Consider the following 13,788-nt stretch of genomic DNA (forward strand, 5'->3'; position numbering starts at 1 on the left):
TTGACATGCATTTGATCGTCGGAATCATACCGTTGATCGAATGGAATGGCATGGAGCCATCTACTCGAGCTTGATCTTTAGGGTTTGGCGAAGCTATTAGTCGTGCGAAGTCAACGTAAAACTTCTCCCCGAGCCGGACCAGACGAATCCGGTGTGGATCAAGTGGATGGCCATGTGCTTTTGGGGGGTTAGGAAAGTGTGTGCGTAACGCTTCGCTAGGATCACAAGTTTTTGGACGCGGTCACCAGCGTCCGCGAAGGACTCTCGCCCGTGACTTCCTGTTACCGGTTTACCCGAACCGGGAAGTTGTTGGCTGCACCTCCCGAATGGGCAACCTAGCGGCGCGATCGCGGGTGTTTGCGGTTCCACTTAGCGTTTCACGGGGCTATGAGTATGCGTCGCCGATTTCAAAGACCGCATGATTTGACGATTTCCAATGCCGGTCGTGGGGAGGATGCCACCAGTGTATGACACTCGACGACCGTGACCTTGCGCCCGTTCCACGGCCGCCGGCCGAGACCCTTTTTCGGTCGAGAAATTTGTCGTCGATGACTGGAGGCGGTCGGCTTGTGTTTGGAGAGGAGTGGACCGAAACGAGGGTTAATGGAGGCCCGTCGAAAACGATGCCCATATTGTTGATATAAGCACCGACAGAAGCGAATGGGAGATTGATTTCCAATTAACCGCTAGTTTAATCTGCCCAAGGTCGCAGGTGTGTAAATCCTATTGATCCTACACTACCTTTGAGCCATAACAGACAGACGAGTTCACAGGATAGTTGGGAAATCCTTTGGAACGTTCTAGCACCACCAGCGGATCGCATCAAAACAGGTTCAAAGTATAATACAAAATGCGGAACAAAACGAGACGCCTCCGACGGAGGCGATCTTTCTGGATGTTTGGAAGCGATTGGAACGAGTTTTTAATTTGTTTTCCTTTTTTTTACTGTCTCGGCTCCGCACGACCTCTCAAGCATTTCATTTGCTGGCTCGGATCGACGGTGGATGATAGTTGCTTTATTTTTAGTTCTAAGGCGCTTTTGACTTTTTCACTCACAGCCGGGCCGGAACTTTAGCTCGGGTTTAGAATCGGTTTTCTTTAAATCATTCTTTTCCACAACTTATCGACCGTGGTACGGAACGAGCTCGGTATGGCGTATCTTGCAGCTGGAGGGTAGGAGATTTTTTTCGAAAAAATTGGAAATCAGAAGCAAGGAACCAACAGCCGAAATGTAAGATTGGCGTCAATCGGATCCGATCAACATTTACCACAGCCTCAATGCATCTTCTTACGACTTCTGGCGAATTTTGGTGCGACGACTCCTTCCGGGAGGAGAAAGCTCATTGTTCGGCCCCGTTGGGGCTTCCCCATACATTACGTTTTGAAAGTTCAATCACTGTGGCACAATTTTCAGCCCATTCAACCAACGATCGTGCCCATAAAGCAAAGCAATGGGCACAAGGCAAACCAACACGCTAAACAGCGCACAAGTACACACACACACACATACACCGAATGGCTAAACGGAAGATCAAGAACGCAGTCGCGCATAAGTCAGAAGATGATTGGCTCTAATTGAATCGGCCGAATGATGTCGGTGCCTTGTGCCCCGGGGCCGAATCATTATCGCGGCGACGCGACGTGGCACTCAAATGCACAACCGAAAGAACTGGCAACACTCTCACTCGTCCATTTCACTGCGCTGGTGGCGTCTTTCCCCCCGGGATGGAAGAAGTTGCGTAAAACATTCTCACGATCGCTCGTGATGTTGTGTTCTTTTCACGCGGTCCGAATGATAGTACGGCGCTGTTGAGTCATCGGGTTAGTACTACTATCTTCAAAGCCGCCTCCATTCACCCGTAGAGTGCGACTGTCTTGTCGGTGCAAAGACTTGACTCGATCGGACGAGCCGGTTTCATTTCATTGCATGTGCAAAAGCCCAATTACGTGACCCAATTCCTCGTAAACTAGCAACAGTGGAGTGGCCAGCATTCGTGCAGATCGTTGTTTTGTTAGGAGAACATCTTCGAAATAAGGGGTGTTGCTGGTTTGTTGCTGTTTCTGTTTGAATCTCCATTACGAAACTGATCGCCGGTTCTTATTTTTGTATTTTTATTTGCCATGAAAATCTGTTTAAAATGTAAGAAAAATTACAATAACACAAAAGAGCTAAAAAAAATGGAAAACCACTATCGTCACATACACCGTACTGTGTAAATGCATTGCACTTTCAACTATTTGGAATAAAAATGCTGTCGCCTTACCACAATCGTGTTACATTAAGTTCGCCGCTGCGTGGAAGTTATCAACACTTTCAACTAGCGAACACATAAAGTCTAATTGTGTACACAAATAGTAGTGCCATCGCTTGACGTAACAAAGTGCAATTAAACACAGTCAAAGATTAGCAGCGTTATATCAATGGGAGAAACATTTCCCAGCCTTGGAAAACTTGCCTTTCCTAACGAATCCGCCCCGGTGATTCATGCCGGTTGTTTTTATTGCTTTTGCGGTGCCAGGTTGTTAAAAATCACCCACCGCCACCCGGGTTGGGAACGTTTCTAATTTGTGTGGGATACCGATAGTTAAAACACTACCTTTACTATTAGGCGGTCTCTTCGCGCCGGTAAATGGTTGTGTAACCGGGCGCAGCATATGAATGTAACGAATTGTACTCATCTTCATTTCCCTTTCCCGGTTTTTTTTCCTCTTGCAGTAAACGAAGCTGACCCGCACCGATGCTGCTGTTTTGCTGTGTGTGCACTAGGGGAACGGTGATCTTTTCCGGCTCTTTCCCACACAATGCAGTGACAATCGGTAGTATGCGTCCAACCGATTCCGCCCAGTGACCGCCCTCAGAAGTGTTTCGAGTGTTTACGAGTTCAGTAGCTGGCCGGTTCGGTCACGTGGCCGTGGCAGAACGGAAGGAAGGGTTGTGTGTACTCCTGCCAGCCCCTGCTGCAGTGTTGATCGCGTGCTTCATGTCAAAGCGAGTTGAAATCGACTGCCGGGTGTGAGATAAATCATCGTAATCGTCCTCGTTTCGTACCGGACGCGTGTCGATAACAAATTGTGTGAACATATGTGCCTAACCCCCGCCTGAAGTGCTGTTCATATTGGTTTAGCATACTGTTTTGTTTCGGATACGCACTGCATCGATCGTGATCGTGGAAAGGCGTGACAATTGGAGCGTTAGATGGAGCATCAACAGCACATTCCCATCGAAAGGAATTCACAGAAGGGAGAATTCACAATGAACGGCAACGGCCACTACCATGCAGCGGAGCGGACACCCAGCGAGGAAAATCTGCACAAGGCGGGCGGCAACGAGCCGGCATCGCTCCCTGATGCGGAGATCAGCGGACAGGCGCTGCATCGATTGAACTGCATGGGACGCCTTTCGTATCACGTGTCGGAGGCAATAGGGCGATTTTTCTACCGGTAAGTTGCGGCGAAACCATTTACAGGTTGCACGAGCACCGTTTTAAAAGGCTCACTCCGAAGATAACGTTGAACTTGACAATGAAATCGATCGGTCATGCTGTATGGCCAGCGGTTTTTTGCGTTAAGGTCGTTGCCGACCAGGAAGACGATTTGCATTGCGAACTCCACCGAATTTTAATGACGAAATTCACTGCCAAAACATAAATAAAACCGTTTGCCAAGAAGGAAGAAAAAAGATGAAATGTTCGCGAAACTTTATCGGATCCGCCCCGAGACCGGTCTAACGTGTTTTTTCGTCTTATGAGTTCGAGGTAGAAACGGTTCAAAAACGAGGTGTTTTTTTTGCGACAGCTGTATAAAATACAGATTAAACCGATTCCGTGAAATGAACCATACGGCAATCTTTTCCTCGCTGGGATGTTGCATTTATTTCAACCGGTTTTTAGGCTACCCAGGGTCCGCTTCAAACCAGATTGCGTTATCTTGTTTTTTTTTTTGGAAACGCTCCAAAATGTTAATGATATCTTATATTTAACCAGGAAGTGTTGGGAGGTGTTTTTTTTTTTGCTGGTGTCATCTTTCCATTAAGCGTAATTTTACCGCAATTCAAGATGGTGCTTTGTAACGGTTGATACGTGATCATTAGATGGAACCAGCAAATGGCATGTGGCACAAATAAAACGATCTACCCCAAATAAGCGTTACAAAAGTAACAGATAATCTATATACCAAAAAAGTTGCATGATCCCAACTTGTTACGTTACTGTAGGCAGGGCCAGACACTTTAGTCGAACCATATGTTCGACCCTTTATGGCATTCCATCACGAGATTGATAAAGCAAGCTGACAAGGTCTGAAACATTAGATTGTGCCTGATAAGACGATACGCTAGGGCAGCGTTGATATGGTTGACACTACGCGAGATTACCGATAGTCCGCGATTGTCTGAAAGGGATTGATTTGCTGTGTAGGAAATGTACTTATTCGATGGAACCAGCACTGTTACTCGTTACTTCAACGATGATGCATAGTCATTTTAGGCCTACAATTAATTTGTACAAATTGTACTAACAGACATCAAATCGTTTTGACTGCTCAAAATACAACCATCAAATGGCAATACGAATTATTGACAGCTAGATATCTGTGCATGAAAACTATAGACCGCTAGAAATTATTGATCGCTATTTAATTGCACTTCAATGATAAGCGCACGGTCAAAGTCTAATGCGTTTGGTTGTCCTCCGGTTCAATTATTTCCAATGCTAGCTTTTTGAGGTAATATTAGATCATCGGCATGACACGTGCTATAGGCTTTAATCGCTTTGTCAAAACACAATGGGTGATGTATAATCCGGCGTTCAGTACGCGCATAGAAACGGCTGTATTAACCAAACATTTTTGCTTTCCGTACGGATGAACTCATCGATTGAGCTTTGACGTGGATCCGGCTCACGCTTTGTCCGGCATGGAAAGAGCAATCAAAGGATCAAAGACCGATCGGATAGCACACAGGGGTGGGCAGGGTTGTTGCAGACAAACATGGACTGTCTGCAGTGACGAAATGCCCCTAGACTAGGCCATTTTTAATCTCGTTCACTTCGTATTATATTGAACAGAATTTATTTCCTCATTATACATTGCCTTGCCCAAAGTTGGCGACTTCAGGACTATTTTATTTTTTAATCGGCGAATAGGGAAATGTCATTGCCAAATGTATGCACCCGCGAGTAAAGCAAATAGAAGTGACGTAGGGACTCGTTTTGAATTTTCGTTTGTGGTAAAACGTGTTTTGTTGTAGCACACGTGCGCGATGTACACTGGCCGAACATCACATCCGTTGGCGGCTCAGCGTCGACCTCAATCATGGACAATGTTTACCTTCTTGTCAGAAAAAGTAAAAGTGTGAAACGACGCTGCCGAGTCCAGAGTTCGGCGATAGTGGACAGGGTGACATTAGTCACCACACAGCGTAGGGTTGTCCATGTGTGAATTTCGTTTCCAACACGATCCTGACTTCGCTGCTCACCTTCAGGGTCAACCAACCCTGACTGTAACCTTGACCACGAACGATGCGCGTTGAATTGTTAAGTGGTAGATTAATTTAATGTGATATGTCAGAGGTTTGTTGCTTCTACACACAACTGACAAGTGAAAGCTACTGTAAACTTAAACATCCATCCTTCGTTACAAGACTGACCAGCAGGCTGTGAAATGTGCTACAATTTATTCACATGCAAATGATGCCCAGTAATTTTTAAAGCAGAACGTAGGCAATATAAAAACCGTCATTACTAAGCTTACACTACAACCGTTGAGCGAGATTAGCCGGACGAAGCTCCATCCGAAATGCAAACAGATATCCACTCCTCTCCTCAGCTCTGTCCGCAATCAACATAGTTTATTTTTATAACATCGTACAAATTTGGTTGAAAATCTCAAAAATCCCCTCTGACAATTAAGTGAATGAGTAACTACAATATCAACCCGTTTTGGGTCTGCTGCTGGTTTCTGCAAAAATCCTGCTTAGTCTTCACTTTGAAAGGTCGTAGGTCAATTTGCATCCCCCAATCAACGTTATCTTAATGAGGTCAAAAACAAATCCTGTTTACGCGTGGTTGGTGAATTCTGGTTCTAGATGCTCTTGGAGTTGAAGCTCAAAACGTTTAAATCCCGTTTCGCCTCGTTAAAAATTGCACGATTGTGTACTGTCCGATAATCGTATTAAATATTAGACATATATATTTCCTCGGTGGTGTCATACGGCCATTAGCTTACAAATCATCCTGCTTGCCAAAAATCATTCAAACAAAAACATGTTGGTTTCGCATGGCCATATGAACCGATAAGCCATAGCCCTATCGGGTGATACAGTGTCAAAAAGAACAAATTCGCGAAAAAAAAAAAATCAAAAAAACTGTTGGTGCCAAATCTGGGGTGCTAAAGTTATGCTTTATTTTTAAGAAGCACGCCCGTCTGCGGCGATAATAAAAATCAATGCAGGCATAGAATGTTTTTTGTTATGCTAAAGTGCAAAAACGAACAGCTGAAACGGCTTCAACATTTCCGTTTGATGTTAAGCAAAATTTGTGGGGTTTGTATTGTTGTTTTTCTGCCTGGCTCTGCAATCATTTGCCTGGAAACTGCAATCAAAAATTTGGAAACAATTCCGACAACAGGTCATCAAATTTGCACATCAAAATAGCTACAGTGAGCCCAAAAAGTATTCGTCTAGACGAATATTTGTTGGAAAGACCCGATTTAAAAGCCTAGTAGGCGCCCAAAAAAAATTCCAATGGTCAGATCGAGTGTGGTAATGGCCAAGGCACTATCATTGTTTGATAAAAATAAAAAAATAGGAAAACTTAACAGTAAAATAAATTAAAAACTAAAAAGTTGATATTTTGCTAGAGCAAAAAGTATTCGTCTAGTTGGAAATTGACCGCCTTCCTGTGGGCTTCTCTGAATCTAATTGATGGCGCATCACGCAAGTGACATGATATTTCAATTTGAGTGAAATCTAGCATACCACAGTCTGGAATTAACGTGTTAAGCGATCTCTTAGTCCTGTGGAACTGACGGAGTCTTTTTTGTAGGGAAACCAGGTTATTATGGCCGACAGTATATCGCGGTTCTTAAAATAATATGGTCAGTTCGCGTTATTGAAACCATTGGTTTAGGAGGCTTCGGGAAATGAACAAAAATTTGGCAAAAGGCTTTGTTTTACCACTCTTTTTTCATTGTTTTCTATCACCAAGGAGTGTTTGAACATGCAAGCACTGCTCACTACTCACCGTCGATGGCCTATGACGAATCAACGACTTAACGGAATGCAGTGCAAATGGACGTAGCGTTTAATGTGTTAATGCTGAATGTTCAGTTAGTTCACATCATAGGTCAAAAGGCGTCAGAGATAACCTTTGAAGAGAAAAACTAATCGTACGATTGCATAATGTATGCAAGTCTACCAACGAGATAGCCAAACTTGTGGCCAGTTCTTGTTTTAAAGCTCAATCGGTAATTTATCGATTCTCCAACTCAAAAACATTAGAAAATAACCAACGAAAAGGTCGGCCACGAGCTGTAACCCCATAAAAAATGCAATTCTGAGATGCAAACAAAGAATCTTGTTTCAACGATGAAATATGGTGAAAGTTCCGACATGGTTTAGAGGTGCATGAGTGCAGCAGGATTGGGGCAGTTGCACTTCATTGATGGGGTAATGGATCACAAAACCTATGTTCAAATTTTGAAAGACAGTTGTATAAAAAGCGCCGAGAAGTTAGGATTTCAAGGAAGATTCCTATTCCAACAAGATATCGAGCCTAAGCACACAGCCGTAAATACCAAGTTGGGGCTTCGTTATAATGTCCCAAAACAACTCCATACGCTTCCCACAGAGTCCAGATTTGAACCCAATAGAACATCTATGGAAGATTTTAGATAATTCCTTTCGAAAACGGACAATCTCTAACAAGGGTGAGTTGAAAGGCACCTTACAAGCAGAATGGGACCGAATACCGCCTACCGTCTTGACAAATTTGGTCAATTCCATGCCACGTAGACTTAAAAGTGTTATTGAAGCAAAGGGATACCCTAAAAAAATATTAAATCCTAACACAGTAAGCTGGTTGCTTCGAAAATAGGACAACAATCCGAAGTAGACGAATACTTTTTGCGTTCATCATAAATGCTTTTTTTGTAATATTGCGCCATGGCCATCAGTGTTGTTAAGTTGTACTAGCAAATTTGCTTGATATATACAAATTGACCAATCCTCTATCGACCATGGCCGTTTAAACGCATTTTTTGAGCCTAGATAGCTCCAAAATATGGGGTTTTCAAGAAGTTTTCGTCTAGACGAATACTTTTTGGGCTCACTGTATTTAGTCTACATAGCAACTCTTAACGCCCCAAAAAGGTGAACAAAACCCGAGTATAACAAAGTCTTACTCGATCTTTTCGAGCCATTTATAGTAGTCATGTTAATCTGTTATTTGGAATTATGAAGAAAAATTTGAAAAAAAAAACAGCCACAAGTTTGTCCATTTTTGAAAACCAAGGCTATACCGGTTTACAATTCGAAATGTGTAGTTGCATTCTCGGTTATATAAATAGTAATCACTGAAACTGGAAATCATTGCTAGTTAACTTAACAAGTTGTTTTGGATTGACGAATTTAAATAAAAGTCATCATACCTTCATTGCATTATTCCAGAAGGAATCCTTATATTTCCGATGCCACCTGTCGAAATCCAGTCCATTGTCCTAGGGACAATATGCGAATTGAAGATACTTCGAGGCGAGCGACTAGATTACGGAATCAAGAATTTTTAACTATCGACTGAATTTCCATTTTTTTTTAATGCCAAAATGATCAGGAAAATCCATTGGGGCTTCATTTTGTTCCGCCATTTTCTAGTTCGATTTCGAAAGCAAAGTACACTATAAATAAATTGTTGAATGTGCACTTCTTATAGTGTTCGAAGAGTTGATTCATAATTGCATTGATTTGGCCATATCAAACATTCACTAGAATTTAAGCAATGGTCACTATGATGCCAACTCGGTTATGTGTCGATTTGTTGCTTGGTTTACCATTGACTTTAGGTTGAAATCATTAATTTTAGATGTTATTGCAAACACGATTATGTTTAGTCACTAAACTGGCTACTAAACTGGCAGCAATTCTCGATACACCATTATCCTTGCAAACACCATTCGTACGATTGTTCTTCTCACAAGTGCTGACGATCTTCCATTATACAGAGGTTAATTTATCACGCATTCCAGATGTAGCTAATGAACAACTCTGACCTAGGAACAAGCAGTGAAAAAAGGCTTCATAGCAGATGTCGCAGTAATTTAGCGTGAAGCACTCAGTTAACGATATCGTCGTTCCAGTCAATGCCTCGATATGGCCGGGTGTGGAGCATGTGTGCTGTGAGTTGGAAATTGGTGCCTCAACTCACGCATTTCGAAAAATCGGATTATTATTTGACAAGATTGTTAAACGTAATGCAACTCTCCGGTTATCGATTGTGGTATTTGACCGCGTTTATCTAAAATGTTTTCCTTGTGTTTGCCTTTTTCATCTTTCACCCCACAGCCTCGGCTATTGGATCGCCAACAATGCGTGGAAAACGATCGGACTCTGCTGGTTGCTGGTGGCCTTGTGCAGCGTGGGCTTCGTGCGATTTCACAAGGAGAAGAGCCCTATGAAGCTGTGGATACCACTCGGGTCCAAGTTTCAGCATGACACCAACTGGCTTATCGAGCACTTTCAGGAGGGAAATCGGATCGAGACGATCATGATAACCGCACCGGACGTACTGGTGCCAGAAGTACTGCAGACGGTACGTAGCGACAAGAAGATGCAAACATGGACTGTTTCGTCTAATGTTTTTTGTTTCTCACGTCGGTTGCAGCTTGCCAGCATCACGGAACAAGTGGAAAGCTTCAAGTTTCAAAACAGCGAAGGTCAGCGGCTGGGCTGGACGGATGTTTGTCATAAGTAATGCCCTACTACAAAGCATTGAAACGGTTGGCTAGTGCTAACCGGCGACCCACTTCGATTACGCGCTGCTAATATAGCGTAATATTTTCTCTCCCATTTGCCAAAGGGTGCCCCTGATTGCGGAATACACGGCGGACGGTACGCGCAAGAAACGCAACACACTGGATCAGGAGGACACGCTAGACGCTCCCGTTACGACCCGGCGACCCAAGAAGAGCAAGCCGCTGTTTACACCCGTTATCGATGTGCCGTCGTTTCTGTTTTGTCCGATGGTGGAGCGGCTCGAGATGGGCTGCTACGGGAGCAGCCTGCTCGAGTTGTGGAAGTACAATCGCACCACCATCGCCGGCCTATCGAAGGAAGAAATCGTGGATAAGCTTAACCGCACCACGATAAGCCCCATGACGGGGCATACGGTGGAGTTCGCCGAGCTGCTCGGTGACGTGCGCCGGGACTGGCGGGGGCGCATTGTGTCGGCAGGGTCGTTGGTAACGCACTGGTTCGTGCACGTCAACTTCTCGGAGGTAGACTCGGACGTGAGTGGCAATGCGGCCGGTACCGAGGACTGGGTGACAGAGAATGCTGTCCTGTGGGAGGAAAAGTTCCTGAAGTTGGCTGCCAATGCGAAACGGGACTTTTCCAGCAATGAAACGAGCATTTACTATTCAGCCGGTAGAAGGTAGGTGTCTGATACTCGCAGCACTATGGCCAGAGTTACAATAACACGATAACGACACGCACTATTTCCTCTCAACATTCGTAGCTACGGTGATATCAGCGAGGAGTCGATGTTCAAAGATATGGATAAGCTTGTCTACGGAGGCATTATTATGTTCGTTTACATGCAGTTGGTTCTTTCCAAGTTCAGCTGGACCGAGTTTCGGGTACGACACCTTTTAAGTTATAATTATGTTAGTTTTACTAATTTAAATCTCAACCGTATTCTATCCCGCAGGTAATTCTCGGTTCCGTTGGACTAATGAGCGTTGGGATGGGTTTCATATCCGGTTGCGGGCTCGTCGCCGCCATCGGTGTATCGTACGGGCCGGTGCACACCTCGCTGCCATTTCTACTGATGGGCCTTGGCGTCGACGATATGTTTGTCATGATGGCGTGCTATCGCAAGGTGCGTAAGGTCAACCCGGACCTACCACTAGCGGAGCGGATGGGACTCATGCTGCAACACGCTGGTGCATCGATAACGGTTACATCATTGACCGACATCGTGGCGTTTGTGGTCGGCTCGATAACGGTCATCCCCTCGCTGCAGTCGTTCTGTATTTACGCGGCGGCCGGCGTATTTATGATGTTCTTCTTCGTTATCACCTTTTTTGTGGCCATCTTCACGCTTGACGAAATTCGTATTGCCAACCGGCGCAACTCGTTCCTGCTCTGGGTGGTGCACGACGAAAAGTCGACCGCGCTCTGGTGCGAGTACAATCTGATGCATCGCTTCATCAAGATGCTGTACTCCAAGTTCCTCCTGACACCCATCGGGAAATCGGCGATCATACTGGCGGTGGTGCTGATGACCACGGTTAACGTAAACAACCTGCTAAAGCTACGCCAAAAGTTCGACCCGAACTGGTTCATCCCGGAGGAAACGTACCTGAATCAGTTTGTGATAAAATCGCACGAACATTACCCCAACTCCGGCTACGAAGCGCTGTTGCTCTTCGGGAATCTCAATTACACGGCCGAGCTGCCCAACCTGATCAAGGTGACACAAGAGCTGGAAAACCGCACCGATATCCTGCACAGCGTCAGCTCGTGGGTTACCCCCTTTCAGGACTTTGTGTACACGCATTACGACAAGGACATTGCGGTCGATTCGCTCAGCGACAGCAATTTCCGCAAATACTTGAGCAAGTTTCTCTTCAGCTACGAAGGCGGACGCTATCAGATGAATATCAAGTTTGCCGGCAAGCTAAAGTGCGGCGACCCGGCACCGAACATTACGGTTACCACCATGGATTTTAAATTCAAACCATTCAAAGAGCGGGAAGAATATCTGCCGGCGAAGTACGCCGTTGAAGACATGCTCGAACGGAGCAACATCAGCACCGGGGATCAGTTTCGGACGCTATGGGCAAAGATATTCGGCAACTGGGTAACGGATGAGATTATCGATACGGAAATTTACCGCAACATTGCACTCGCATTGATTGGCGTAATGTTCTGCTCGGTAGTGCTCATCGTCAATCTTCAAATTTGCTTCTGGATTTTCGTGTGCGTCCTGCTGACGCTCGTCAACGTTGGCGGGCTGATGCAGGTGTGGGGTCTGACGCTGGATCTTGTGTCCTGCATAGCACTGCAGCTGGCGGTGGGTTTGTGCGTTGACTATGCCGCCCACATCGGTCACACCTTCCTCACCATTAACAAAGGGGACCGAAATCGGCGAAGTCTGGAAACGGTACTACACATCGGGGCAGCCGTTTTTTACGGCGGTGGCTCAACCATACTGTCACTGTCCATTTTGTCCGGGTCACAGGCGTACACCTACAGGACGTTTTTCAAAATTTTCCTGCTCGTCATTTCCTACGGACTGTTCCACGGTACCATTTTGCTCCCGGTGATTCTCAGCTTGATAGGACCCGCCCCGTACTCTGGGTCGCTCAACAGTCTCAACACGATTAACAACAATCCGAGCCCGTCGAAGCAAATTGGACAAACCAACACGGAAATGATTTCCATCATTGGTGACAGCAGGCAACAGAATAAAAAGACTCCCTCGGAACTGTGAGGGCACGGCAAGAAAGCTTAAACGGAAACAGTTCCACAATCAAACAATGGGCAACAGGCCCTGCTCCTCCGTTTATCAGTATCTAAGAGATTTTTTTTTTATCAAACACGCACGGTACTACACACAAGTAAGACAAGCAAATTTCACTGAGGATTACAAAATCGCGTTATATGTGTAAAAACAATTGTGATTAGTCATGTTGTCTTTGGTGGCATGATTGTTTAGGAAGTATTTTATGGTAATGTAAATATGAATTTTAAGAAATATATACGAGCAGGTGTTTGGAATAATTGTGTGTGGCGTGTTGTTGCAGATAATTTTCGGAACGAAAATAAAACATGTTACTAATATCTTACATCTGTATATTATTTTAAACGATATAATCGCATGCGGTTTTCCTTTCTGTTGTTTACAGAATATTTTCCGAAGCGAAAACAGAACACGGTGCCAACATATTATTTTCTAAAAACCGCATATGCTTTTCCATCTTTACAACAATGTAAAATAATGTTGCTGTTGTTGTTAATTGTTGTTAAAATAATTATCTAGCGTATTTTATTCGAATTACAAAATAAGGCAAGTTGTTCTACTTATTTATTTTTCAAGCTAGGGGCGAAATTTCACTCGAACGTCGGGTGTTAGTGATGGGTGGATGCCGGGATTCAAATCCATTCTATGATTCGGATCTTCAAATCCGAATCCCAATCCGTCGTATCATACGTGCTCATCTAACTTGCCAATTCCTCAGTGATTCAAATCTCGTTATTCAAATCTTTTTATTTATCTTGTCGATAAGTAATATCATTGTAATGGTTTCAAATAAACTTCGCAGATCAGGAGCGGTACGCTACCCGCAACGAATCTTTTGACTTGGGGAGTATAAATAACTGAAAACACTTTGACTGTCAAAACACAGGTGAAAGTGGATCCTCAATTTCGGAAGGAGGGGATCATCAAATAACACTTCAAAACGTAAATATCCGCTGTTTTACTATTACCAAATCAACCTGTTATTACATATTTAGACCTCTCTTCACAGTGGCATACATCCGCGTCACGGTACTACTGCGTAAATAGCTGCTTT

At 44.4% G+C, this 13,788-nt stretch overlaps 1 protein-coding gene across 1 annotated transcript; it reads left to right on the forward strand.

The window, feature by feature from the left end:
* Positions 1 to 3,253: 3,253 nt before the first annotated feature.
* On the forward strand, positions 3,254 to 12,985 carry LOC131287521 (patched domain-containing protein 3-like). Its single transcript, XM_058316581.1, has 6 exons — positions 3,254 to 3,441; positions 9,554 to 9,800; positions 9,873 to 9,958; positions 10,068 to 10,640; positions 10,725 to 10,845; positions 10,917 to 12,985. Exons 1-6 carry the CDS (start codon positions 3,254 to 3,256, stop codon positions 12,702 to 12,704), a joined length of 3,003 nt encoding a protein of 1,000 aa, XP_058172564.1. The 3' UTR covers positions 12,705 to 12,985.
* The last annotated feature ends 803 nt before the right edge of the window (positions 12,986 to 13,788 follow it).

The sequence above is a fragment of the Anopheles ziemanni genome, chromosome 3 (assembly GCF_943734765.1).
Source record: "Anopheles ziemanni chromosome 3, idAnoZiCoDA_A2_x.2, whole genome shotgun sequence".
NCBI lineage: Eukaryota > Metazoa > Arthropoda > Insecta > Diptera > Culicidae > Anopheles > Anopheles ziemanni.